Source organism: Larus michahellis, chromosome 2 (assembly GCF_964199755.1).
Source record: "Larus michahellis chromosome 2, bLarMic1.1, whole genome shotgun sequence".
In the NCBI taxonomy this organism is placed as follows: Eukaryota; Metazoa; Chordata; class Aves; order Charadriiformes; family Laridae; genus Larus; species Larus michahellis.
Window position 1 is genome coordinate 41,795,981 of NC_133897.1, and position 27,858 is coordinate 41,823,838.

General features: G+C 40.0%; 1 protein-coding gene across 6 annotated transcripts in view; it reads right to left on the reverse strand.

The window, feature by feature from the left end:
- The window catches only part of ZNF385D (zinc finger protein 385D), a 438,606-nt gene that overhangs the window by 149,463 nt on the left and 261,285 nt on the right, over positions 1-27,858 (reverse strand). The window contains exon 1 of one of the 6 annotated variants that reach the window (XM_074575018.1): positions 22,714-23,092. The exons of the other annotated variants lie outside the window; for them this stretch is intronic. Coding sequence (XP_074431119.1) covers positions 22,714-22,735 — 22 coding nt within the window. The 5' untranslated portion in view covers positions 22,736-23,092. Of the gene's footprint in view, positions 1-22,713; positions 23,093-27,858 lie in introns of those variants that run through there. 6 annotated transcript variants of the gene reach the window in all.

Genomic DNA, 27,858 nt, shown 5'->3' on the forward strand with positions numbered 1-27,858 from the left:
TTTTTTTCCCTATTGGAAGCTTTTGGATCACTGAAAGTTTAATTATCTAAAATGAATGTTCCACTTTCTGTAAAGTTCTGGCCGTTTCTAGTAGAAGGAAACAACAAGAAATTGTCCAAATTGGCCACTTTGCTTATTACCAGCTTCCCATACCAAGTACCAGCCACAACAGCTACCGGAGAATCAGAAAGCCCAAGACTGCCAGCATCATGGCTTTGGAGAAGACAAAGAAGAAAAATGCCCATGAACCTCAGCTCTCCTCCCTCGAGGAAGATGGAGCTTTTCATGTCTGTTTGCCTTACAAAACAAAATCAAGTGTTAAATACCCAGCAGCCTTATTTCTCTCCGTGCAATTCTGGTATTCATTCTCAATACTATCCCCACTTTTCAGCTAGGAACCTAGAACGGATAGCATAAGGCACCTGCTCACAGATCACACAGGACTCTGTTGCAGGTCAAGGAATTGAGCCCTAGGTCCCTAAATTCAGTGCTCTGAGCACTGCAACATCCTTCCCTGGTTTTAGTCTAGGAGTTAACTGAATACACTTTCGCCTGAGCCAACTGAATACACAACTTTCACTCAGACCTGAGTGATCTCACAATAGCAAAGACAATGTCAAAACCTGTTCTTCCTTCTCAGCCATAACTTCTAGAGGGAAGATGAGTGGACCAATGAGTCCACATCTGCACTAAGCATTCTCTTTACTTTTGTCAAACTACGTATTCCCAGCTCTGTTCTGCAGTTTCTCCCCCTACTGCTCATGTTTTATCCAACTTTTTGCTTTCTTTAGTAAGAAAGGGAATCCAAGGAAGTGAAAAGCCTGCCTTGCCTAGAGTGGGCTAGAAAGATATATAGACATTCCTACCGCCAAGCAGTAATGCCAGGCAACAAAAGTTTGTCTGGCTATGAAAGGAAAAACAGCTTTCCCTTTTCTTCTCGGGACCATAAGGTCTTCATCTTGGCTAGCTATTCCCACGTAAAGCAGCTACCCACAGTATGATTTGCAGCCTGCAGCAGAAAGATTTGCATTCAGACTCAAGATAAGGTGCATCTTGAGGTGCGTGGGAAGCATGGGGGTTTTCAGAGGAGCACTGCAATCCGATGAAGTTAGAGGAAGGACACAGTGGTACAAATGTGCGTTTCCCCAAAACTGCATCTACAGTGTTTCTCTACAGCTCTCAGCAGGTAAAGAAATTTTCTGACAGGTGCTAGACTGACTGCACCATTACCGACTAGTGCATCATGGATGTCTCCTAACCAGTGGGTCAGAGTATGTGGTTAGTGGCATCTACTAGAGAGCTACTAGACCTTACCAGATCTAACTAGGTACAGGCCCAGCAAAAATGACGTTACAAACTAAATGGATGTCAGTATTTAACGACAGGGAGTAACCTGCTGACGGGCACTAAGACTTACCCCAAAGGGTGCTCCCCTGGGGTCACAGCCTCCCAATAGATCCTAACCACAAAAACTGAAAGAACCCCCCCACCGTAAATAAATAAATAAAATAAAGCAAAAATACCAGCATCAGCCAAGTATTAAAAAAATCACATTAATTTTAAAGCTTTACACTTTTTGACGTTTAAAAAGATCTTTGACCTGGCATATTCTGCAGTTGGATTTTTCTGATGTTTTTATAAAGGTCATGTTTATGGTATAATGAGCACAGATTTCCAAGGGTTATTAATCAGAAGATCACTGTATTGCAAACGGATTTTCAAAGAATTTTTCATTTTTATGATGAATATATTAGCAATTTTAAAAGTGCCATTTTTCAAAAGCATGCTTGGGAAAGAAAAAATGATTAACTTCTGATGTCTTTACTTTAAATGAAACAAGCATACAACTGAGACAAATATATAACTAATACCATGAAATGGACACACTCCACTAGTAAACTCTATGAGGATAGTGCTGTGCAGCAATGCCTCTTCCATTTAGCAGTGGGAAAGCTCGACTTCAGCAAGTTTTATTAATAATTCACTGGAAATAGTTTTTACACATTTTTAACTGCATAGTGCAAGAGTAAGTGGAACTTAATGCCAACAGTTATTGCATGTTTCCAGAGCATCACGTCGCTCTTCTGCTAGCTGTCAAATCTCTCCTGTTTTACTGAATAACAGGTAGGTCGACTTGGGAAGTGACTGAGTTAGGAGAAGGATGGCAGAATTGAAGTCAAAGGAGCAAAGTCTGCCCCGGTCAAAGCTAGCTCCAGAGAGAGAGAGAGAGGAAGGGAAGGATGGAGAGGGGTGCACAGAGAAAAGAGTGATGGAAAGTCTACGGTTATGTAGATCTATTTGGCTGTTGGTCTTACAGGTAGCACACGACAACGCATGTGAAAATACCTCCGTGAATTTATGCCAGTTTTGCACGTACCAGGCCCAAGATTCCCCCCTGAATTAACCTTGCAGTTTTTGCAGACATAGGACAAGCTATATATACGTACATAACAAAAATGTATACTTACTGAAGTAAAACCACACTTTATTTTTATTTCCCCTGCATAAAGACACAAATGCTTACACAATACATCAGAAACTATTACAGTCTCAGAATTTTTGACTCACAAAACCCAACATGTATATTAAAAACTATTACGTTTATGGTCTTTCATAGGTATGCAAAAGAGTAAGTGGTATCATTTCTTGCTGAACATTGAAAAAGTCAAGTGGAACCAAAAGCACAGGGTTTACAAATGGATAGAGAGCACAGGCACAGCAGACCAAAGGGAGTTTTAAAGGACAGGCTTCTGGTTATAAAGAACTATTCAGTTCTTGGTAGCTTGAAAGATGCTTGTTAAGATAAATTATACATCATATCATCATTTTTCCTATATGCATTCCTAAATTAAAAGTACTGCAAGTTATTTGACTCAGGAACTTTTCCCACCAATGAAATATCTGATTTCCCACTCTGAATGAAAAATCTGAAGTTCTTAAAGAAAATTAAAGCAAACCAGCAAATATCAATACATTTCATACTATTATTTCACAGGATGTAAAGCCATAAAAAAACTATTAGATCACGTGGACTGATTGTCTCTAAGCCCCAACACATTACTTTTCATAAAACTTCTACTATACTTTAATGAAACTAAACCAGTTCAGCCCTCAGGGGACAGAGCTGCTTGTGCAAAAAAACAAGAGCCTGAAGCTCTGTCTGTGACCAAGACTTTCTGGAAAAAGAAGCTGACGAGAAATTGAAGTTATCTTAGCAGGCAACCCATGCTTTGTATTGAGAAGCAAAGAAAAAACAGATAGTTCTTGGCAGTCTGCTGTCCCCACAGAGACAGGCGAAGAGAGTGAAAAAACGTTTCATTAACTCTTAAGTTTGAGCTTTAGTGGAACAGAATTCTATGCCACCTCAAAGCACACATGCACTATGTCCAGCAATGATTAGTCTCTGTATTTTCATCAGCAGGGCAAAGGAAAAGGAGAGGAGGAGAGGGGAGGGAAGGAGAAGGAGAAGGAGGAGAAGGAGAAGGAGAAGGAGAAGGAGAAGGAGAAGGAGAAGGAGAAGGAGAAGGAGAAGGAGAAGGAGAAGGAGAAGGAGAAGGAGAAGGAGAAGGAGAAGGAGAAGGAGAAGGAGAAGGAGAAGGAGAAGGAGAAGAGAAGAGAGGAGAGGAGGCATTGCACTCCGGGGAGAGAAAAATCTTTCTATCTCCTGTTAAGTACCACCTGATACTTGAAGATTAGATTAGAGCCATTCCCTTCACATTAAGCAGTTGAGGTCATCTTATATCACGCTGTCTTACGGAGATGTGAAATCAGATGTTGCTTTGCTGCCCCATTGCCCAAAATTGAAGGTTAACTACAGTGACTGCAATATAGCAAGTTGGGCACGTGCGTAAGACAAAAGCACGCACACTAACAAGATAGCTGCCTTCCAGCATGAAGAGATGAGTCATTTGATTCACCAGAAATAGCAGATCATCACCAAATTTCTTAGAACTTTTGCTTTGCTGTACCAATCAACACATTGGCCATTCTTCATTTGTCTGACAAAGACTGGGGATGCAAATGATTAGCAGGCTCTGGTCTGCAGTAGAGCGTTTGGAGTTCAGCAAGGGGTCAACCATGAAAGGAGAGCAGGTGCTGATAAAGCATAAAACCTTCAAGACTATGTTAAGGGCAAGGAGTTTGCATCCGCTTTGGGAGGGGGGAAAGTGGAGACAAAAGAAAGGGAAGCAAAGGGGAAGTAAGAAGGCAACAGGCAGAACAAGAATGGAAATAGAAGAATGGGATGTTAGAAATCAATGTGAGAAATTTGAACCTTGGCCAGAATCAATTAAACAGATGTTTTATGGAAATTCTATATAAAGACACAGATTTAGTTTTAATAAAGTTTAAATAGGACACGTTATAACACAGTAAAAAAAATAATAATTGTGTAACTGTATTGTATCTAGAAAATACTAACATCATTGCCAAAAACTATTTATTGCAATCACATACTGCTTTCGCGCAATTCAAATGATTATTTTTTTTTCTTTTTAAACAGAGATAAATATGTGCCATATAATATGCTGGAAAACAGTTTCTAGGTTTTAAATCACAGTATAGCCTGACGAATAAATGTTTTTATATCTTTCCAAAAACTGTGGGATTGTGCTTCCATAGCCATAGTTCCAATCAAGAAAATAGCAACTCCACAAACTAGTAAGTCTTTATATTCAAAAAAGTGTAAGCAAAAATAAACACCATGATGCAATATAACAGACAAAGAGATATAACAAAATTTTATTAGGACTAGTGAAGAAAACACTGGTTTTCCTATCAATGTAGAGTTCTGTAAGACCATCGGCCTACACATACTAATGCTGTGGACTTGGAGTTGAATCCAACTCCCAACAAATCAGAGCAGGGAAGACTATTAAAGATTCCAGTGAAAGGTGGTCCTGCGAATGTTTTATGGCACAATGAGCTCCTCCCAGTATCTATGGTGGCAGACTCAAGCGACAGAGCTCAGAGCCATCAAATTCTGGTTCTTAGCAAGACTCCCTGAAAATCTGAGTAACACCGTACTGCCAAAACCAGTACAAATTCCAACGGCACGACAGCTTGAAATAACAGAGTTTGACTCACTCTCTGAACATCTAAGTGCTCCGCTGCACAAGCAGGGTACCTTCTTTCTCACTAACAGATCCCAGCCATGACCCTTCTGCAGAAGAGGAAACCACGACAAATCAGACTATCCTGAATTCACTTTTATAAAGCTGTCTCTTCATTCTCTGTCACAGGTGACCAGTTTGAAACCATGTTTTATGCCAGCAAGAAATAAGAATCCCATCTCCCTTGAATCAGGCCCTGGTGTTGCACATGCCCCTGCCATCACAAAATTACAGATAACTAATCATAATTATTTTTCCACGGCATTTTGGTCGACGCTTTGCTTAAAGATGCTATTGCTTATGAATAGGAGAGGAGAGAAAACACTGTCAAATTTAATTTTTTTCTATGTTGCAAATTCTGTAAGAATTTATATTCTCTGCAGATCTGTATGTAAGCTACATTCTAACACCTACTTATTATGGAAGCAAATCCTTATAAAAGTTTCGAAAATTGAAAGAAATTAAGGTCTGTATTTTACTCAAAGGCCCATGCTGAAGCCTCTTCTGTAAGTCCCCAATGCCTCAGGGAAATGTCCTAACAGTTGGGCTGTTGAGTAACTGGGGATACTTGCACAATAATCTCTTTTTGGAGCGGTTTAGATTTGTGTAAATGTGTATTCACTTCACGAAGGAATTTAGCTTGGGTTTCCAGCAGCCCACAAAAATGCCTTGACCACAGGGCTAGTGTCTTTCTGGGAAAGTGAACACATTCTTTTTCAGTGGAGAAGTTCTAACAAAATGGCTATTTATAAAGAAGGGCTATGGAAACTTCAATTTTGGCAAGCATACACCTGATGAAGCTGATTTAGGCACATGCTTTGAGAGCTGGAATACGTGGCAGTTAGTAGGTTGACTGTCCTTTTCCTGACACTTGTGAAAATGCTGGCAGGTCAACTTTTTATATCTCTATGTAAAACATACCTATAATTTAAAAAAAAGTTTTTCAAGCAAGGAAAATTATCTCCTGTCATTCTCTATAGGTGGGGGGAAAGCACCATTGCTTTTGCAGACAAGACACAAAGGACAAAAGAAATTTTTGTCCTATTTTCCAGAAACACAGACATGTCAGGCCCAATTTATCTAATCCATGACATGTTGGATGCTGCAGGCTGCATCCACGGAAATAGATAAAGGCATGTCCTCCACAGATTTAATGAATGGGAATCCCTGCCCCTGGCTAATATAAATTGTGCTTGTTGTTGGGTAATTCTGTTGATTACAACCCAGTTACATTTACACATGTACACATAAGAGTTTTCAGTAAAGTAGTGTAACTGTTGCCCAAAAAATACAAACCTAACCCAACAATATGTTCATATTTCTCTAAGCTATATGAAATTAGTGATGATTTTTCAGCTTTTCTGTATCCTATCCAGATGTTCCTTTAGTGCCTTTTACTATCATGTGACATAAACTATTCCATGATATGTTATTATTCACTCCATTCAGAACTTTTTCCTCACCCAAAAAGCAAAGACATTTTTATTGGTTCTGACACAGATTTTTCCGTAAGGTTTCCTGAGTTGACCACACAGCTCGTAGCTGTAAACGAAAGGCTGCAGGACTGTATCTTCTGTATCTTTGGTTACCATTTTATACAGGTAAATTTCTAAAAGAAAAAAAAAAAGAAAGAAAAAAGAAAAAAAAAGGACAAAGGAAGAAAAAAAGAAAAAAAAAAAAAGGAAAAAAAGGGCAGTGCTATAAAAAGTGGCAAGGAATGGTCTGCATACCAATGTGCAAATTTCACCGCTGGTTGGGATGGCAAGGATGGTGGAAGGGACAAATACTACTCATCTGCACTTTGTACATAGGTCAGGAATAGCCTGAAACATTCTCTAAAGAAAAAGGAATATGATAAGAGCTCAAGTAATAATACCTTTCCTGGCCTGCTCTTCAGTCAGCTTAGTTATGTTCTGGTCGTCTATCGAGGCATCTTAAAACGTTATAGTCCCTGTCCCAGGAACTAAACATAAAAGAGAGATATAAAACATTTAAATAACTTTTTAGGGAGCCCCCTTCTTCCTTATGCAATCACTCTGCTCAGAATATTTCCTTATAACCCTACATGGCTATTAAAATTTCATTTTGTGTGCATCGCAAACTCAGGTTAGACATTCACCAATTTTGCCTTCACAGATACTCATGGTCTAGAATTCAGCATTTCTCGAACTAACTGGAAATATATCTAGAAGCAAGGCTAGGATAAAAACAACCCACCTCAAACAATTCAGTTCGTTCCATTCAAAGCCTATCTTTCATCTACCTCATTACTAAGGCACTGGAAAAAAATCAAGCCTTGGGCACAACATCCTAAAACTGTCACTCCACAGGAAAAAAAAAAAAGTCTCAGTTGATATGTTCTATTTTATTTTTAAGCGTCTCTCTGCTAGAAAGACAAAACAAAACAGAAGAACTAACTTGCTTTGGTTCTGCTACGTAATACAGTTATTTGAGAGATACTAAAGCAAATGTGGTTTTTGAAAGGCATTGCTAGTAGGCCTCGTAAGCACGATACAATAGAATACAGTACCAAGAGGGGAAGAATTCCTATGCAGACTTTTCTGATAATCCATGTAGATCAGAAGGATCAGAATCATGCAGCTTCATAACATTAAGTCTAGCTATTATAATTCCAGATGTTATTGAGCATGTTATACGAGAAAGTATTTTCTATGATCCTTTTAAGTCATTGCATTGCTTTCCTTTGACTATTTGGAGTGAAGTTAAAATCATCATTTGACTTCTTTGCATCACATAATTCTACATACTCCTAATATTTTTATTACTTTTTCACATTAAAATAGAAAAGTAATCCACTCAATTTAGGCAACAGACATTTATTTTAATTGAATTGTATATCAAATACTTCAAGTGATTTCTCAATGTTTTTATTACCGGAGACAAGCAAGTCACCCCCCTCCAAACCCTACCATCTTTGAATTTTAATAAATTTGCTACATTAATCTGATCAGAAGAACGTTACAATATCTGGGATGCTAAGAGGGCAGCACAAGTGCAAAGAGCCTTCAATGGAACCACGCGTTGACAAGTTGGATCCCTCCCCACATCCTCCCACTCTACCGCTAAGGACTGGAAGGAGCCTCGCGTACTCTAATTATCTTCGCTTTCCATAAGAAGTAATCTTACAATACATTTCCAAGAAAATTAAATTATATTAAACCAGTGAAGTGAGCCAACCAATTGTCAGATTGCTACATAAATGCAAGGATTTGCTAAGCCACAGACAAACCTCGGTCCTACAAATACTTCTGCATATATTTAACTATTCCTATCCCTTCCATCAGTGGAATGACATCAGAAAAGTTAATTCTTTTTTAATTCATGCATGCAGAAGTAGGGTCTATCTCTTATTTGCATGGCTCCATCCAACTAAACACTCAAAATGTTCCATAACGATGAGTTTTAAACAAAGAGAATTGCTATTCTACTAAAAAAGAATTAAAATTTTATCAAGGGTGCTCAATTTGAAGGATGAATCAAAACCCCGAATACTTGACCCGCATCACCATATACAGGAGACAATTTGTTTGCATAATCCAGAATTTGGCACCACTTTATTTAAAAACAAAACAAACTCACAAAACACAAAGAGGCACCACATAAGAAGAGAAATGCATCATGAAACTGTAAAAATAAGATGAAGGTACTCTAAGCCTATTGCTACGGACACACTGAGACTTCCATCTTTTCTTTCTAACATTGCATCTTTAAAAAAGAATAGGATTATTCCAGAGACGAGAACAAACTTCTTGGATCCAGAAATAGCATTTAAAAAAACCCAACATATAAGCTTACTGAAAAAGACAGTGTGTTGAGAAAAAGCGGCTTATCTCTCCCGTAGCATAATTCTAGTGACTTAAGGAGAGTTACATTGGGCATTAGTTTGAGCTGTAATACTAAAGGACAACTATTGCAGTGCACTGAATCTGTTTAATTAGAGGCACCAATTCAAGCAATGAGGCAATTTTGCATGCAAGCCTCTCAAAAAACCTGAAACCAAACACAGATTGCCTGTTCAAGGGTTGCATTCCAAAGCCTACGCTTAAGCCAATTTTACAGATCTGGAGTTGCAACTAAACATAAATCACCTGATTCACAGCAGAGCGTTTTGTGTGTGTTAACCTGAAACGCTGAGAAAATTTCAGCAGATGCGGGCCAAGCCATGACAAAGTTTAAGCTAAGATTTGCACACCCTTCTTCAGCCCCAAACCACCGATGTTGGCACAGTTCTTGTGTCTAAGTATCTGCATTAGCCTGGGACCTCACACTTTCTGCTCTTCTAACTCAGACACTGGCTATCTGTAGCTTCACGGATCTGCTGCCTTCATTTACACATTACAGAAAGATGTGATTTAGCATCTGAGAAAAGACTCTGCAAACCTGTATTGCTGGCTATTCTGTTTCACTTGGACTTGGGGAGAATATGTGGTAATCTTGTCCGGATAAAGATAGAATTTAAATGGGGAGTGTTAGGATTTCTTTATTACACTCTTCAGACAGCTAAATTATACTTAAAATGGGTTAAGAAGACCTAGAGCACACACAGCTGTTTGGTGTTGCTATGTAGATTCTGTTGCTACCACACGTGGAAAAAAAAATCCAGATTTTATTTCTCATTTAACCTACCATTTAAGTTCACAGAAAGCATCAAATGACTCAGGTGTTCAGCTACATGAGCATTTGCAGTTCCAAAAGTGGTAAAAGTAAAATGGATCTCTGTGTCCGAGGTCAAGCGTATTAACAGAACTGTTACGAAGTGCTTAAAGTTGCATGTAGAATAACATTGCGGCAGGGACGCAAAAGTAAGTAATGCAGAGTTCACATTCAAGTTGCCCCACTGTGAACTCTTTGACACTGATTTTTCCAGAGCATTACCGATGCCAAGTCCGGCCATGCTACTAAATTGATAGACTCAGACTACCTAGACTGGTGGGGACCCCAGAACAGCCAAAAAGAGACTGAGAAAATCACTATAATTCATTGTCTGATGGCTTGAAGAGAACAGGCCACTTGCTCTTGCAAGTAAAAGCTGAGAACTTGACTCCCACCAGAACATCTCTTTCTTGCATCAGTAAGACCCTTCAGTGTTGCCCTATAACTTTCTCTGCAGATGTAAGCAAGTTGGTTTTAGCCCAATTATCTTTTTTTGTTAAACAAGCCCAAAATGCTACTACTGGAAAGCCCCTTGATGTTAAGTTTGCCAACTCACATGATTTCAGGATTCTTCCTCGTCACTGAAAGCTAAGAAAAAGTGGCATGAGGTAATTCTTAGAAGGCTACTGCACCCTGAAAAAAACATGTAAGGCAGTGGATGCACATACACACCTGAGGGGACTAGAAACCTTTTAAATTTTTTTTCCATGGAAATCTATTTTTGAGAATATTTTCTTAAGTTACCGATCGTACTTTAACCGCGTGGGCAATGACCGCTTATTAGACATGATTTAGTACAAGTTTTTATCTCTTTTCCCTTAAAATTCACTATAAATTTCAAATTCACTATTTATTATAACAGTATAATGTTATTTGGCCTTTCCAAAATGACACATTCAAAAGTCAAACTGACATTCTAATTACAAATTAAAGTTTCCTTGTCACTAGAAATTCTTACCCATATACAATTTGAATACACGTCCGTTCAGCAGCTCCAGGCACACAATTGAAAATGTTAAAATCTTGGAGCCTAGAAATGAGCTTCTCCCACACGCAGCTTTTTCTGGCTGAGCTACAAACCCACAGAAATGATAGCTTGGTATGATTTGTGGTCAGAAACTTCAACAGAGCTGTATGAGATGATGCTCTAAGAAAAACGTTAAGCCTCCTCTGCTTGGAGGGTGGGGGAGAATGAACCTCAGCTTTTCCTTGCTGCTGCTGTTCTGCTTAACTGGTGTAGAGTCTGTTAACTGGAGAAGAATCACCATAAACTACTAAACTATGCATTGAATTGTCCTCATCTCTTTAATGATATTGCCAATAATGTACCTTAATGAGACAAAAAAAAGCATCCTAGTTCAACAAATCACTGGAGAGGTTGCCCCCTTGAAAGTGAACAGAATTTAAATAGAACTACTGTGAATTAAGAACCTGTACGTAACCAGGGAAGCTTGCAAGGCCCCATCTTATCCACATAGAGGAACTCCTTGCAAATGTAAACCTAAAAAGGACAGTTATGGTAGCTTTGGTTTTTTGGTGGGTTTTTGTGGGGTTTGTAGGGTTTATTTGTTTGTTTTGGTTTGTTTCTCTTTAAACAAGAATAGGAATCAATATGGACTTAGAGACGTACAGAACTAAATAGTTCAGTTTACTTTAGAATTTCATATTATTATTATTGGCATTGTTGACTTGGTAACAGAAATTAATAAAAACAATAACGACCATATTTTGTTTGCAACTGAGAGCTGCTTGCTAGCTTCCGGAAAAGGGGTTGATGCTTTAAAATCACTTCCTAAAAAAACACAAAAAAAATCAGCATAGCTTTCATTACCTGTTAATCCCTGAGCCTTTCTACGGAAACCATCAAAGCTCAGGCGGACAAGGGAACCAATGGAGCCTTCCCTCACAGGTGTGCAGAGCTCCTCTAGCATGGGGAGACCTGCAGCAGCACATTCCCTCCTGCAGGTGCATCTTGCTGTAAGTGGGGCTCGCTGTGCAAGGCCAATGCAATTCAAGTTATCCGACTACCCAAGCTCATGTTTCCATCGCATTCAGTGCTTCATCCGGTGAAGAGACGGGAAACAACTCTTTGAGCAAGAGCTGCAACCCAAATGGATAAATGCTCCCTCCTGTAATTCCAGGCTGGTGGCAGGTGAGGAAGAAACACATGGCGACCATGCGGCTGGGCATGACAGCATCCTCCACCACCAGTCTGGGCTGCCCAAGTGGCTGTCAAAGCTTGACTACACTGCTGATGATCAATTTAAGATTTTAAAGAGCATTTAATTCACATTTGAAATTATTGGAGATATTAAACACAACTGTTACAAATTTTTTGACAGTTACCTTAATTAGACTATGTCTGATTTAATATTTCCAGCACAGTTGAAACTCTTACTTTACTGGGGGCCATGGAAGCTTCTCAGCATGTTAGGTCTGGTAAATGAAATCGAGTTCAAGCAAATTTATTAACACAGTCCAACACTTTCCACAGTTCATTACAAATAATAATTACTTTCTGAAAACTTCCTCCTTCACTATGAAGGACAGATCTGACTCAGTAAAAAACAACACCAGTGAGGAAAGCTCAATTTTTGCTGAAAGATTCTTGAACATGCACGAGCTTTTTTGTGTACCTGCCAGCAGTTGCCACACATACGTTACAGCAACAAGTTTCAAAAACTGCCCGACTTCTTTCAGACAAACCGTCAATATTACCTCAACCAATATGCTATGAAATCAGATCCCTACATTATTTACTAGAACTGAAGTTGGCTACATAAATAGAAGAACCTGCAAAACTGGAGATCTGCCTGTCTCAGGCACCTTGGAAAGTTTTCTTAAAAGATTAACTTATCTATTACTTTAAACATTCTCTAACAGCATTAGCCATCTATTACTGTGAGCTTCCTAAAAAGGGCTAATAGTTTAGAATGAACATGTTTTCTTCTTATCTTTGAGATTCGGAGGATATTAGCTCAACTGGGGTCTTTCAAACAGATATTTGATATAAAACATTCATAATTAATTTGACTACATACTGAGGTCAGATGGCACTATTTCTGTTTCCAGGTGAATCTTAAGTGAGCTTTGCATTGCTGAAAATGTGCTGGCATAGCTTTTAACATAAAACCTGCTTTAATAAATTACAATAAAGCATCATGCAATTATTATTTTTGTGAATTTTCCTGTGATTAAATCTTCCTACTAGAAATGCACAACAAGGTTACACAAATCACATGAACGTTGTTAGTATAAACTGAGGAACATTTTAATAGTATTAATTGATAATGTTCTTTCACTACTAAGTATCATCAAATACTGCCTACCTGAGATAGTTCTGTGCTGCTGCTTTTCCTCACTATATTGATATTTTTGGAAATATTTAACTTTAAAAAAAACAACCAGGCACAGGACATTAAGCAATAAAAATAAATTAATATTCTACACATCTGTATTATCTTCCTAAAATCTGTAGAGTTGTCTGGATGTCCATAGTGATGGGTAGCATCATCGTTCATTGCCTTCACAAGGTTAATTTCAGGCTATTTAAATAAATTCTCTTCCCTGCGTACTGATGATAGCACGTGATGACAAATTCGCCTCAAGTTAGTCACTAATGGCAAAACGGAGCAGTTCTGTTCGGTCAGCTTGGGGTGCTTGTGGAGGGTGGTGTTGCCGGTACCATTTCGCTGCGGCATCAGCACGCCACAGTGCTTTCCCTGCTCTCTGCCTGCCCTGCTATGCCAGCAGAGTTTATATATGTTTCATACATTCTAAGGCTTTCTAAAAATCACACTTTGATTGTATCTATATTGTTAGAGAGATTTCAAACGTTGCTTTGGGGTTTTTCTTTGATGTGTTTTCAGCCTTTTAGTATTTATTTATTATATTCAGTAAGTTCATTTATGCAAAGGAGCATATCTGTGTGGGCTATATGTAGCAATGTCCCTCTTTACCTTGAAAACCTGTGTGTTGGGAAGGTAATCTATTGCACGTACTGTTAAGAGCATGTAGAGCTAAATGAAGGACACTTGCCTCATTGTCCAGGTTTGAGGTAAAACAGAACCAGTTTTCTGATTTGTAATTCTACTTTTTAGCTGGGCCTCTTCTAACTGACTAAAGTCTGAAATTAACCACATATTGGTCAGAAACTGTTCACTCTCAGAGTGATAAGACCTGATGATACCAAGGAATGGTACGCACAGAGGCTCTTGCTGATACTTTTTGCTGTAACAACCAAGGTCAGCTAACTTCGCTGTTTGCCCCGTTAGAGGGTCGGAAGCGGAGAAGCGTAGAGGGGTCCCACCCGCAGGGAGGAGCGGACGGGACAGGTGACCCAAAACTGACCAACAGGGTATTCCATCCCAATGCATCACGCTCAGTATAAAAGCTGAGGGATCAAAGGGGCAAGGGGGCTCTGGCTCGTTTTTTCTTCAACGGCCGATGTCTGAGGAGGACCCTGTCTGTTCGTCTGCCTTTGATCCCGATCTGAGCATTCCTGAGTCTAAGTTCTGGAATTCAGTTCCTGTCCGTCGCTGACTCCAGTCTGGGAGTTTCCCTGTGTCTGCTGGTGACGCGATCGTCATCCTGGGAGCTGGATACAGTTTTGTATATATTGTATACTTTTTTCTTTAATTTTTATTATTCTATTATTATTTACTATGTTCTTATTTATTATTATTTTCATTAGTTTAGTTCTTTTTCTAAACTCATAAATCTCCTTATCTCTTCCTCTCCTCTCTGAGGAGAGAGGGGGGGAAGGGCCATCTGTCGTTCCGCTTGGCCAATCCGGCCAAAACCACGACACTCATATACATGGATCTGACCAATGCTTTCTATACGACATATCCAAAGAGATGTCAGACATCCAGCTGCTACTGAGCCCACAGGAACCCAAATGGTGGGCTGCTAATTAGCATTGGGTAGGTTTGTCAGCTGTACCTATATAAGAAGATATCTAATGTTCTATAAAAATACTGCAAAGGATTAAGAAAGAAAAAAAAAAGGAAATAAAAAGCGAAAATCTCTGGGAATCTATAAATGTACTGAAAATTTTTACTTCAACCCAACTGAAAATAAAAAGTTAATTTAGAGCCTTTCTTAGTAAAGAATGAAAGAGGAGAGAAAAATCATACCGTGCGGACCAAGGCAATTTCCAGGCACTCAGTGCCACTAAAATTTGAGCCAACAGAAACTAAATGTGTTATTAGGAGGTTAGTGCAACTGCCCTAGCACTGCCTGTGGAGAGGAGGACTAAACCAGTTTTACAAGGTAGACAGACTGTGGTCAGGATTGGCGAGACAAGTGTTTGTAAATGATTACATCACGTCTTGAGCGCTAAAAGCACACAAGGATACCAGAAATAATGCACTACAATGGCTTTGCAGCACCCATATTCCCATGGCTGCCATGCCTCAAGTCAGAGAGGGAGACAAAAAGATTTAAATATGCCTTCACTTATGCACACACACCATTTTATAGCCTGTTTGACCTGCGAGAATTTATCCCTTACAAACGCAGGAATTGCAAAGTTAAATAGGAGGTTAGGTAAAGTTTAACATATGCCTGTTTGGTTTTCCTTCTTAAAGAAATAAAAACGGCTACTGGAAATAACAGGTACTGCATGACGGGTTGAAGCAAGGATATTATTTTTTGTCTGTGTTACCTGTAAGCCGACAAGCTCACACAACTTATACCGTTGAAAAATTTGCTGCTCACAGCAGCACAACTTACCAGTAATAACAGAAAAACAAAAGCGGGGCGCGCTTGCCATGTATGTAATAGTCACATAGCTGGCAAAATACATGCTCCCGATATGTGTCTGGTTTTGACAAGAGGTGAATGGATTGGCTTTCACAGGTAAATATCAGCAAACAAAAACTAATTTGCTAAACATTGCACTATAGAGACAGTAGACCCTCAGGTCGCCACTGAAAAATGACTTGGCTTAGCAAGAAGAGCACTGATAAGGATTGCGGTGCCAAGACCGGCTTCCTCCCCACCTCCCTCCTTCCTTGTGCATTCCCAATTGCAGATCTTGCCAAGGTTCTGTGTTTTCTGACTGGGTTTCCCCCCCCCCCACCACCTTTTTTTTTCTTTTATTCAATATTGATCCCTAGTGCAACGATAAGTAACAGTATTGGAAAACAGAGCCATTATCTCCCTCGGTCTTCATAACTTACTACACTCCATAGTAAACAAACCGAGTAAACAAGGTCAACAAGAACAAAAGAAGCTGAGAAAATTTTCATGGCTTTCATTTGAATGAACTGTGCTGTCCATCTGCTTTTTCAATTACAGCATAAAAGTAAATAAATAGGGGAACCACTGAGAAGTAATAATCAAAGAGTAAATTAAGCCTAGCTTTTTTCCTTTGTTCTTAAGAAAGCAGTTTTAATATTCAGAGACGGTTTTCTAACATAAATCCACTTTTTAGGCTCTACCTTCTTTTCTGAAGGGGAGAACTGAGGAAGAGACTGCCGGTTTGCATTATAATAAACAAAACACAAACAATACACAGTATAAAAATTACCAACAGGAGCCAAAGCCCTTTGAGATCCTATGTATGTGCTAAAATTTCAAACGGCCATACCCAGAGTTAGCTGACACTCCCACTCAATCTCACTTTCGTATCTCCTATAACTGCTTCAGAGATGAAGATACTATACATTACCAAACCTCAGGAGCTTTTCAAGCTTTACTTGAAAAGCAAGTGGTACATTATGGTTTTAAATTCTGAAATCTGCAGGGACTATAAAACAGAGTAAATTAGTTGGCTGGGTAATAGAGCCAGGACCTGATCCCCTAGTGATGAAAGAATTTCCCATGATTTCCAAACAACTGGTTCAGCCAGCTAGCTGAGGTATTAAAAAAAGAAATAGATTGATCTAACCCCAACTTTTAAAAATAGTTGTGACCTTTGCCAAAGCTGAAATAGGGAAAAAAGAAGAAAAAGAAAAAAAAAAAAAAAGTAGAAAGAGAACAAGTGCTTTTGTTTCAATGCTCTAGATAAGGACTGAAGACATATTACCTTTTTTTCAAACCTAAAGAAGTTTTAAATGGATATAATCTTAAAGCATCAAAGGAGACAGAACCGTATTATCATAGATGTTAACAAGAGGCTAGGGCGTAGAGTAATTGAACTTTCATAAAAGCCTCCCTCACAATTCCAATTTCAATTTACAGTTGCGTTTTCTTATTTCACATTTGATCCAGACCCTTGCCAACTTCTTCAAGCTGTCATACCATGCTTATGACTGGAGTAACTCTTTATGGTGCAGATGTAGAAAGGAAAAAAAAATAAATAAAGAGGGGAACATGCTCATGAGCATCAGGCTGATGTATTAGATTTTTCACCTCTAAGCAGACTTTGCAGAAATGTGTTGCTAAAACCACTGAGAATACAGGCCGACCTACGGAACATGGCTCTGCCATATAATGACTTAGCCCTACGACAGAGCAAGGCTTCTTCCCACTTTCAACTCCAGCAATTTGATTCAAGTACTGTCTCAGACACTTCAGGCTTTGGTATTTCTAGCCAACCTCTTTTGCTGCATTTTCTTTGAATGTTACCAATCATCTATGCAATTGCAGCTGCAAAACTAATCTTTGCGGTATATTACATGTAATAAGCCCTTTTAAAAACTAAAGCCCCTATGACCTCTACTTTATTTCAAGAACTTTTCATGATCTAATACTAAATTGAAATATTTCCTCTATCAAGTCCAAATATATTTCTTCTTTTTCAACTACCGCCATCTTCTTTAGTGCAATGAGAGGCAAAAGCTTTGAAAGGATTCCTGTAACCCGATTAACATTTTTGTAATTGCAAGAATTTCTAGAACTGCCACCAGGTTATAAAACAAAATCAAAGTAATATGGAAGGATATTTGCACAAAGGCACAGAGAGGTAGAAGCCATATGACTCTCAGATAATTCTGTGCTCAAAGGCTCCCATTATTTTTGAAATATTTTATAAAAAATCATTTATTTGAATTGTCTGTTAGGAAAAAAAGATGAAAAAGGACAGAGGCATGACATCATAATGAAAATTTTAAAAATCCAGTTTCTACTTAACGTTTCATTTCTTAACAGAAGCAAGACATTTGTTAAGAAGGGATGCGGGGTTATATTTCAGAGTCCTCCCAGTTAAAACCTGCACACACACTTTCTGTTAAAGGAGCTTCAGCTGAAGCAACTGTGATCTAATCTTATCTAACGAAGCAAGGAGGTATTAATTCTGCTTTTGGTTTTGGGGCAATTCTGCCACCCACAAGAAGGGTAACACTGGGAATGACTTTCGTGTGTGTGTGTGTGAAATGGTGAAATCACCCTTCATGGCACGATACTGGATATATTTAGAGGTATTTTAAATGAGTAGTTTCTGTAACAGAATCTAAAAGGGTACAATCTAGCACAGTGCAGTTTCTGTAAGTTCAAACAGGATTTTTTTATTATTGTTATGTATACATGCATTAATGATTATTCAGTGCTTCAAGATAGGAACTTCACTGCCCAGGAGGCTGTAATGTTCCAAGTATAAACATCAGGCTCCTGCAGATTTCAAGATCCTATACATTGGCTTGCTCAGATGAATTCTTCTGTCACATACAGCATCCATTATAGATTAACTACACTTTCTTATTGCAGACGGCTGGGGATAAAACACAGTTAATAATCCAGTATCAGTGCTTCTCAAAACATTTTAAAAGCACAGTCTTATCATCACCGATTCATCCTGCCTTAAATGAAGACAAACAGAAATGCTACAAAAGGCCTCTGCAGCGTCTAACCTAGAAGGAAATATAACCTCCTAAAATAAAATTGGGGACAACTAAATGTTTTCACTGAAACTGCTTAAACAGGTTTTTTTTGGGTGGTTGGTTGGTTTGTACAATGTGTGTTTTCTTTAAAGAGGTGGTGAGATTTGGTGTGTGGAGGGGTAGTTTTTTCTTCCATGACTCATCCAGCATGAATCTCTTCTACAAGAAAGTGTTCCAGAAATAAAAAGTGATACTCAGAATAGTAGTATGTATGCAGATGAATTACTACACTCTACCACATTGACTGGAAAAAAAAAACCACACCAAAACCGAAAACCACCAACACGCACACAGAAATGTGATGGCATTTTCAAGCAAAAATAGTTTGGTTTTTTTCCCCTTAATAGTTCTATTATCTTATCCCATAGGAAATTCATTTCCTTCCCAATATATTAGGTCTCCTGTACAATGTGAACAGAAACACTGAGAACAGAAGTTACTTATAACAGCAATGGGTCCACAGAGGGCAGGGGAAAAAGGGGCGGGGGCGAAAAAAAGGGGAGAAAAAAAAAAAAGAAAAGAAAAAAAGGAAAGGTACAAGGTTCTCCCCCTGCTCCCCCTCCCCCTTTTCTTTGTAAATTTTAATTTTAGTTCTTTTTTTTGGTTGTGTTTCTTCAGTAAGGGCAAGGCATGGGGGCGCATGGGGGATGGACTTTTTAGGGGTGGGGGGTGGAGGACTGGCTTCCAGTCAGGATTTACCGAGCCCTCAGGACCAGCGCTCGCTGTCCCCTAACTGCAATATCACTGCAGCGTTTCCTCTGGTCCGACGACCGCCGCACACAGCGCCAGCGCACGGCACACACCAAAACCTCTCTCCCCTTTCCCCTCCCCACCAGCGAAGAGCGCTTTCCACCTGACCCGAACAGACTGGCCACCCAGCCCGAGGGGTGGCCACGGGGGCCATCACGCTCACAGGACGAGCCAGCTCCCGCGAGCCACCCGCGCTGACGGACCAAGGAAGGCGCGATGCTGGCGAGGTGGCCGAGCCAAGGCGGCAGCGGCCGACGGGACCTTTTAAGGTAAAAGGTGGCAGCGTCCAGCTCCAACCGTGGGCCACGGAAGAGCCCTCGCACTAAGCAGGACTGGAGGAGGTCCCCCGTTCTCAGCGCGCTGCATCAGCACTGTGGCACTGACGGCCACCCACCGCTTCTCCTCTCGGAGCTGCTGAGAACGGTAGCAGCTGACTTTTATCTTACGCTAAATTATTAACTCGATGCCAAATGCAAGCAATGTTGCTTTGGGGGAGCTATGTATGTTTTTAAGTGCAAAACACCTACCTATTAAAACGCTTAGCAGAAATGTATTATTTTCTTTGGCTTTTGGCTTACTCTCTAAACACGCTACATCATTTTGTAGGATTTTTATTATTGCTATTACAATTCCACGTTTCTGTTCAACTCGAAATGATGAATGCAAAACCAATACAATAGGTAACAAATGTATCCACGGTGACCAAACAACAAACTCCAGAGCACAGTACCGTGAGTGAAAATTAGCAGTTATTGAAACCACTTCATCAAAATTCCAGGGCAATGTAAAAGAAAGGCTTACGCAATTAGAAGGGTCACAATAAGTTTAATTATTTGAAGGCTCACCTCAAATAGTAGATTATACATAGTACAATGCAGTAAAATAGTAGAATATCTCAGCCCAAAATCTTCTTGGAGGCTACAGCTTTAAAGAGAGCAAGAAACGCTACGACCGATTGCTGAATTTAACAACTTTTGTCTCTGACGGTTAAGAAACTCACTTCACCCATTAATACTTGCTATAGAAGAATAATATTTTCACAGGGTTAGGTCCTGCTTTCCACAGTAATTATTTCAGCATTTATTTCAACCTTAATGCTGTACACGTGTGTTACCACCATGCCACCTTACACCAGCAGCAATTAGACAAGAAGGCCCAGAAAAACAAGCAAGATGCATACAAACACACAGAAAAGCTTTCTTTTTCTTCCCTTCCCATTCTTTAGGTAGCCCAATGGTAGCATGCACAGAGAAAGATACGCCACAGAATTCTTTACTAATATTAAAAGGAAATATTTTTTTTTCCCCCGCCAGATATATAAAATTCCAATATCGTCTACGTGATGGCTACAGCAATTTTAAGTCAAAGTAGGCGCGCGATGCACGCAGTCAAGCTTTGCTCCGGCTCTGTGCGATGCTGCTTCGTGCAGTAAGTGTTACAACAGGGACAGGTGAGATTACAGACATTCCGGCTTCTCACAGGCAGAGCAGGAAAACACCCAGAACAACCACAGGTAAACATTATCCCCATTAGCTCATGCTTTGTTATGCAAAAGACAGAAACAAGAATACTCATTTAAAACTTAATATTAAAGCACGTTTCAGACTGAAACAAAGCAGACGGAGAACCTGCCTAACAGAAACTCATCTCTGCTCTCAGAAGTGAAATTTCCTACAAAGCCGGGAGAAAGCACAAGCAGGTTTGTTCCAATTAAAAACTTGAGCTGCACCAGAAAACAAATGAGCACATGAAACAGTGGTCTGCAATTTTTCAAAGAAGTTAACACCCAAATAAGTTTGATCACCATTACACAATTCTGAAAATTATAAGCAGAAAAAAAAATATGATAAAATTAAGTACCATAAAGCTATCATATACCTAATACTCTTAACCTGTATAACTTCAGGAAATCTTAACTTCTAACCCTAGTCATACAGGCAATTGTTGCAAAACTGACTGTAAAAAAAAAAAAAAAAATCCATCTTGCGCTTGCAATGATATTAAAAGTAGAAAAATAACCCAAAAGAAACGAGCAAAAAATTAACCTAACACTACATTTTTAATGGTGAAGAGACTTAATCAAAATTACTCAAACCTAAAACCACAATGTCTGTTCTTCCTCTTTGGAAGTCTTTGGAAAATGTAGTAGAGCTAAAACATTGCAAATTTATCTTTGAAAGGGAGTCTGAACAGTTCTGACAACTCAGCTAATTTATATTTTTTTCTGTTAGGACAGTTCACACCAAAATCAATCTGCTTTCATAATTGATGGGTTTCACTGTTAAAGACAACACCCCCATCTCCCGATATTTTTAATTTTATGAAAATAAGAAAATAATGCTTAGCGTGCCATAAAGCATAGTACTTTTGTGACAGGGCTCAGAATATTCCAAAAGTTCTTCTCTTAAAGCTTGAAGCGAACTCCTGATTCAATATTTAATGAAACTGAGAAAGCTGCTGAAATGTCCCAGAAATCCTCCAACTCTCTGCTCTGTGCTCATTCGGAGTATTATGCAGCTATAAATTAACACCGAGGCTAGAGGAGATTTCAAGTAGCCAAGAACAGTATTTTTCCATCGCGCCACCAAATTTTCTATTTTATTTTTTTTGGCTATTTAGCAGCACTAACTTGCAGCATTCTATTGCAATTGTACATCCCAGCCCAGTACTGCAGGGCTACACTGCCTAGACCCAGCTCTGCGCTCCAGCATGTTTTTAGGGTACGCAGCCAGCTCAGCTGTAAGCCTGAGGAAGATTTCTATCAAGCAACAAACCTAAACTCTGCACAAACATTTAACAGCTCTGAGACCTCTGAAGGCTTAAAATAATATGCATTTCGTGGTACGCTGGGAGCCAACCCCACACCCGTGATCTGCATAACGCAGAGTACTCGGCAAACACAGCACTGCAAATAAAGCATTCTTTCGCCTTTGTACCTTTGAATTCTTCAAACTAAAAGCTGAATGAAATATTAAGGCTCACCGTGCCTCCCCACCACAGGCAGTGCCGTAGCAGCTCGTCCATTACGTTAAGTTCGGCTAAAACTTCCCATGCCTCACAACCATTTCCCATCCCCTCTCGGCAGATGAAGCACAAGTTCATCTAAAACAAACCTAGGACGCGTGCATCCTATCTAGCTTATTTTTCAAGCTGCTAAAACTACGCGGTAGCCCACTCAAACAGAAAATTTCCCAGACAATGGAATCCTTTCAAACTGCACAGCCGACAGGATTCCCCAGTTGTCAGTTTTAGGTGCGTTGCCAGCACGAAACGTTCTTGAATCCGAAATTTATAATAATCACTCCTATTGATAATGTGAGCAGAAGCAAAATTGCATCACGGCGAACACTTACCAAAATACATTATGTTTCTCATTAATCATGCAGTCAGGATCCCACCGCTGTGTATTCAGCATTAGCTCCCGCACAGGGCTGACATGTAAAACGGAGCTCTTTCATTCTACATTATGTGGAAATTTCCCAGCACAAGAAGCGTGAGCGAGCAGCGTGCCTCCTCAGGATGAGCGCTTTGCAGGCAGTCTTATCCCTGATACAATCCCTGTCTGATTTAGCGTTTACTCCGGCTGCATGCTGCACTGCCCATTCTTACTGTAATCTGACTCCTCCTTCTGATGTCCTTGCTGTGCCTGTGACATCAGGACTAAGAGTACTACAAACAGATCTTGTCTTTAACGGGCTTGCAACGACGTGCTCTAATATCCTCGTTAACCTAACTCTGGCTTGGAAAAAAAAAAAAAAAAAAAAGAAAAGAAATGCCCTTCTAAAATCGTACCTTTTTTATGCCTTTTTTTTTTTTTTTTGGCAGCAAACGTGTTCAGTGACATAACGTGCTCAATTACATAATCGATGGGAAAGACAAAGCGTATATTGTTAGCGTATTTTTCCTTGAAGGGCAGGCTCCAGGAGAAGCCCCGACTGCCCTGATTCCCCAACTTCGGTAGCAGATGAAGATGCTCGGCACTTTGCAAGATCATGCTCCCCTAGCACTTTTTTCTTTTCTTTTTTTTTTTTTTAAATCAATAGTTCCATTTCAATAAATTATTTTAATCTGAATGTTGCATAAAGCTCAGTCTGCTTCTATTTTTTAAAAGCAACTGACAAACAGGTAGTTCAATTTCAATAGAGACGAACTGATTTTTTAAACTATGATTTCTTCGCATGAATAACAAAGCATGAGCACGGGAGACATATGACAGCGAGGATTTGTAATGGAGTTTACAACCTTTCACCCTCCAGGTCTCCAGTTCCTTTCCAGCCCAGGCTGATAAGTCATCAGCAGCTGGCTGCTATTTTATTGTCCTGTGACAAATGGAGCAGCCCTAAGTTTGTTGTAAATAGGTCCCCACACAGTCCCTGCTGCTATATGAACTAGGAGCAGCTTCGGAGGAATTAAAACCAAAGAAATATTTAAATGCGTTCCACCACCTAAACGTAGTGCTTCAGGATGGGTCTGACACACGCTGGTGTGGCCGCATGGTGAAGACTACGTGGTCTCTATTTGTGCACATACGACGTCTGTTCTATGGATCAGTAGAGGACACGGGTTTCCTGCAGTCAGCCTGGCATGTATCACTGATTATACACTTAAACTAAATAAAGGTAAAATATAATGGACAGTATGCTGAAGTGTTTATTTCATTAGAATAGGATCTAACGGGATGAACGCTTTCATTCCACAGGAAAGAGGACGACAGGTATAATTAACTTAAAGCTCCACTTCTAATTTGTAAAAGCTCCACACAATAACTACTATTTCATGAGGTCCAATCACTTAGGGCAAAATTATCCCACCAGCACCGCAGCCAAGGAATGCTCCAATTGCAGCAGAAGAGTTAAAAGCCCTGGTGTACATCACCGCTACGCATCTCTCAGCTAGAGTCCTCCGCAGCACTGCTCTCACGAGGTTTCATGCTACCTGTATGAAAGTCACCGAGATCAAACACTGCCGGGGGGAACTGGGGAATGAATTTAAGTCCTGTCCCTCACTGGCAGTCCCAGTTCTCCGTTTCTGATGCCTGGCCTTCCTCAGTGCCCTTGCTTATTCCAGCTGCCCCTAGGAAGAGGCGCGCCTGAAATGGGAGATACACGGTACACAGATAAACTCCTAAACAAACTTTGCTTCATGAACATAAAGCACACAGTGCAGGAGCATGTTTTGAGGCCACGGTGTGCAACGGAGGAAGATCAAGACTTCTTGCGTGGTTCAAACTGACCAACTGCAACTTAAGTTGCGCAAATCCTAAATCACAGTGAAGAAATACTATCTAGAAACCCCCTAAAAAAAACCCCCCAAAACTGTCTACAAACCATGGCCTGTAGGTATTCATGGTACCTTCCTTTTCTCTATTTCATCATTACAATGCTCATTCACGTCTACTGTACCAGGAAGGACACCTCACTATAGGACAAAATACTACCCTCAAAGGCTGGTTTAAAATGCCTCAGCTGAGCCACTCTAATGTCCTCTGAGCAGTAGGTATAAGCTACTATTAGGAGCTTTCTGCAGCACAAGCATTCCCTCCCCTCCCTTCACTGAGGGTAAAAGCTCAGAGAATCAATTCACTGTGAAATCCTCCAGCTCCTTTCTAGCTCCGAAGCGCTTTTGCAGAGGCGCTGAGTGATGCCCTTTAGGAGAGCCTGCGCCCAGGCGCAGCATTTGACTCTTAGGCTGCCTTTAACTCACCACAGAAAAGCTTGGGCTCGTTCTGCCGGGAGTCAGACCCTGCGAGATGTAGGCTACTTCCAGTCTCGATGTTCCTCCAAGCTGATACACTTCGATGATTCGTGCCCTCAGCTGGCCAGATTGAGAGCCTGGGTACAGACAACTGATGTCTATGTAGACGTACCATTAGCGGTCAGGCAGCAACCATGCTGCCTTAGAACACCCCTTCTTGCAACACTTGTACAAATTTGGTGGAGCCCGATGGCAGGTCAGCTCCTCAGGAAGCGTAAACAGCAAAGCGCCCCGTAAACCGACGTATTCTTCACTACTTGGTTTTGCACTTTAGGATGCAAAACAACCAGGACCATCTCCCCCCTTATTGCATCTTACTTATGTTCTTACAATAAACATACAATCAAAGTAGCCAAAGTGAAACTAAAACAAACAGTTTTCTTTAATTTCTTTGCATTTCAACTATGGAACAAATGCAAGGGAGGAGTGAAAGTCACTGCTGGTCTCTCCTGGAAAGATTTCACAGCCCAAATTCACATACTCCATGCCAAATTCTGCTTTCATTTACACACATACAACATTAATAAACTGCAAAAAGAAGTAGAGTTCCAAGTAAGGGACAAAGAATAAATTTTATTCCCAGAATGGGATACTGTCACTGTCAGTGAAAGCAAGGATTAGTTTCGTAATTGCAATCCCGAATGGCTGGTGTTTTAACTCCAGCACTGCGGACTCTGCTGAAGGCAACTGTGGGGAAGCACAAACACTTGTGTGCGTCTGGAGATTTGAGCAGACCCAGTCTGGGCGTGCAGGATCATGCAGAATGAAGGAGCAAATTAGCCCATGATGTCAGCCCACGGTGCAAACTCCCAATCATCAACAAGCCAGCACAGGCTAACCAGCATTTAGCTTTTCTGCAGATGCAGGTCAACTGCAAAATTATCATATTTTCATGCATGGTTCACCTATAAAAACAAACCCCCAGAACCCTTGTGATTCAGCATGAGCATAAACATAACATGAAAAAAAAAGTACCTTCTGCCAAAACAGCTACCCCACACCCTTATTTCTAATAACAGAAGTAGTTTCTACCCCCTGAAATCCTCTTTCCCAACAACCTGCTTCTTTTTTCCTAATAGCATCTCCACCTTCGTTTCTTCTGTCCTTCCTCACTTTGACAACCCCGCTTTGTTAACGGGTTTGCCACAAAGTGCAGATTTTCAAAATGCAGACTACCCCACAAGACATTACCTCCTCCAAATAAACAAAAAGCAAGCTGAGAGAGTACACGTGTCCCAGAAGTACAGCACATGCCCTACGTTTCTCCAGAGCTGGAAAAGCTACAGGTTACCTCCCACGCCTGACTTGGTCTAGAGCCAGAAGGCCACTTCGTGAACTAGCTGGGCTATCTATGCTTTCTACTGATTTTTATCTATCCACTGATTTACACAATGCCTCCATAGTAAGTATTAAAACCACTTGCAGGCATGTCTGTTGCAGAGACCAATTAATATTTAATATTAATGCACCCAGTTAATTCTCTAGGATTCCTGGAAAACTCACTTCCAGTCTTGAACTCTCCCAGGAGGCAACTAATATTAGATTTATACCCAGACTCTTACCAGTTGGCTTTGAGGAATTTCAATTAGCGAGGCTGACCACAAACCTTTTCTTGCAAATGCAGAAGCATATCGAGGGACGCTTTGCTGGCAGAAATGTAATACCAGGCAACAAAATACAGCGGTGACACAACATTTTAAGTCTATACATCATGTGTAGTAGGTTAAAAGATCTCATACACTTGAAAGGTTTCCAGGTTTTCCCAAAATACATTTTTTCTACTGCACAGAGACACCTGTTAAGAATAAAAATATATTGTGCAAATAATCATTTCTGAAAATAAACTGGGAGAAGCATTCCAAATCATGCTTGGCCTACTAATTTGCCAAAAGCACCCCGAAACTAAAAGATGCTTGAAGGTAAAGTAGGGCTAGAACTTCTACATAATTTGGAAATGTATGTATTGCAGATATTTCATTCCTATTAGTACTACAGTAACCACAGTGCAGAAATAAAATCAGCAAACAAGCCACAGTTTTGTAAGGCTCCAAAAAGTAATTGAAAGCCTTTCCAAGTGCACATATTTTTGTGCCTCAAAATCAAATATACTAAGTACATCGGCTAAAAATTTGGTTTGTTTTTATTTTGAAGCCATCTGGAGTGGGTTAAGACACACTACACAATAATGCAGATTTTGCGATTCATTACTAATCTCTTGAGGTTGCACTAAAGGATGAGAAGGGAAGGAGCACGTTACGTTTGTATATTTTAACTAGCCACAGCGGCTCATCTTTGGTTTTGCACGTTCTCCACTGGCTAAAACTACCAAATGTGTTTTTTACCCTTGACTCAGAAGTGTCACTTCTGGAAATCTGCAATATTTGTCACCATGAATACCATTTAACTGCAGCAGTACCCAAAGGAACTCTGTACCGCCACACGTGAATACAACTGGAGGAACTTAATTAATCTTCCTGTCACTTCCATGATGCTTTTCATTAGTTTAGCTGCTATCTGATCAACTGCTCCATTCTCTATTGGAAATGGCTAACCAGAACCTCCTATAAAAGTGTTTTCAAGAGGTAAACAAAGACTCACCTTTGATTCTGAGAGCCTTTACAAATCTTTGCCGTGCAGACTTTATCAGTTCGATAACAGTACTTGCAGCACTGTTGTTTTTAAGCAACTGGGATTTTCTGCATACAAGAAAATAGCAACAATATGCATTTTCCTCAGCTTAAAAC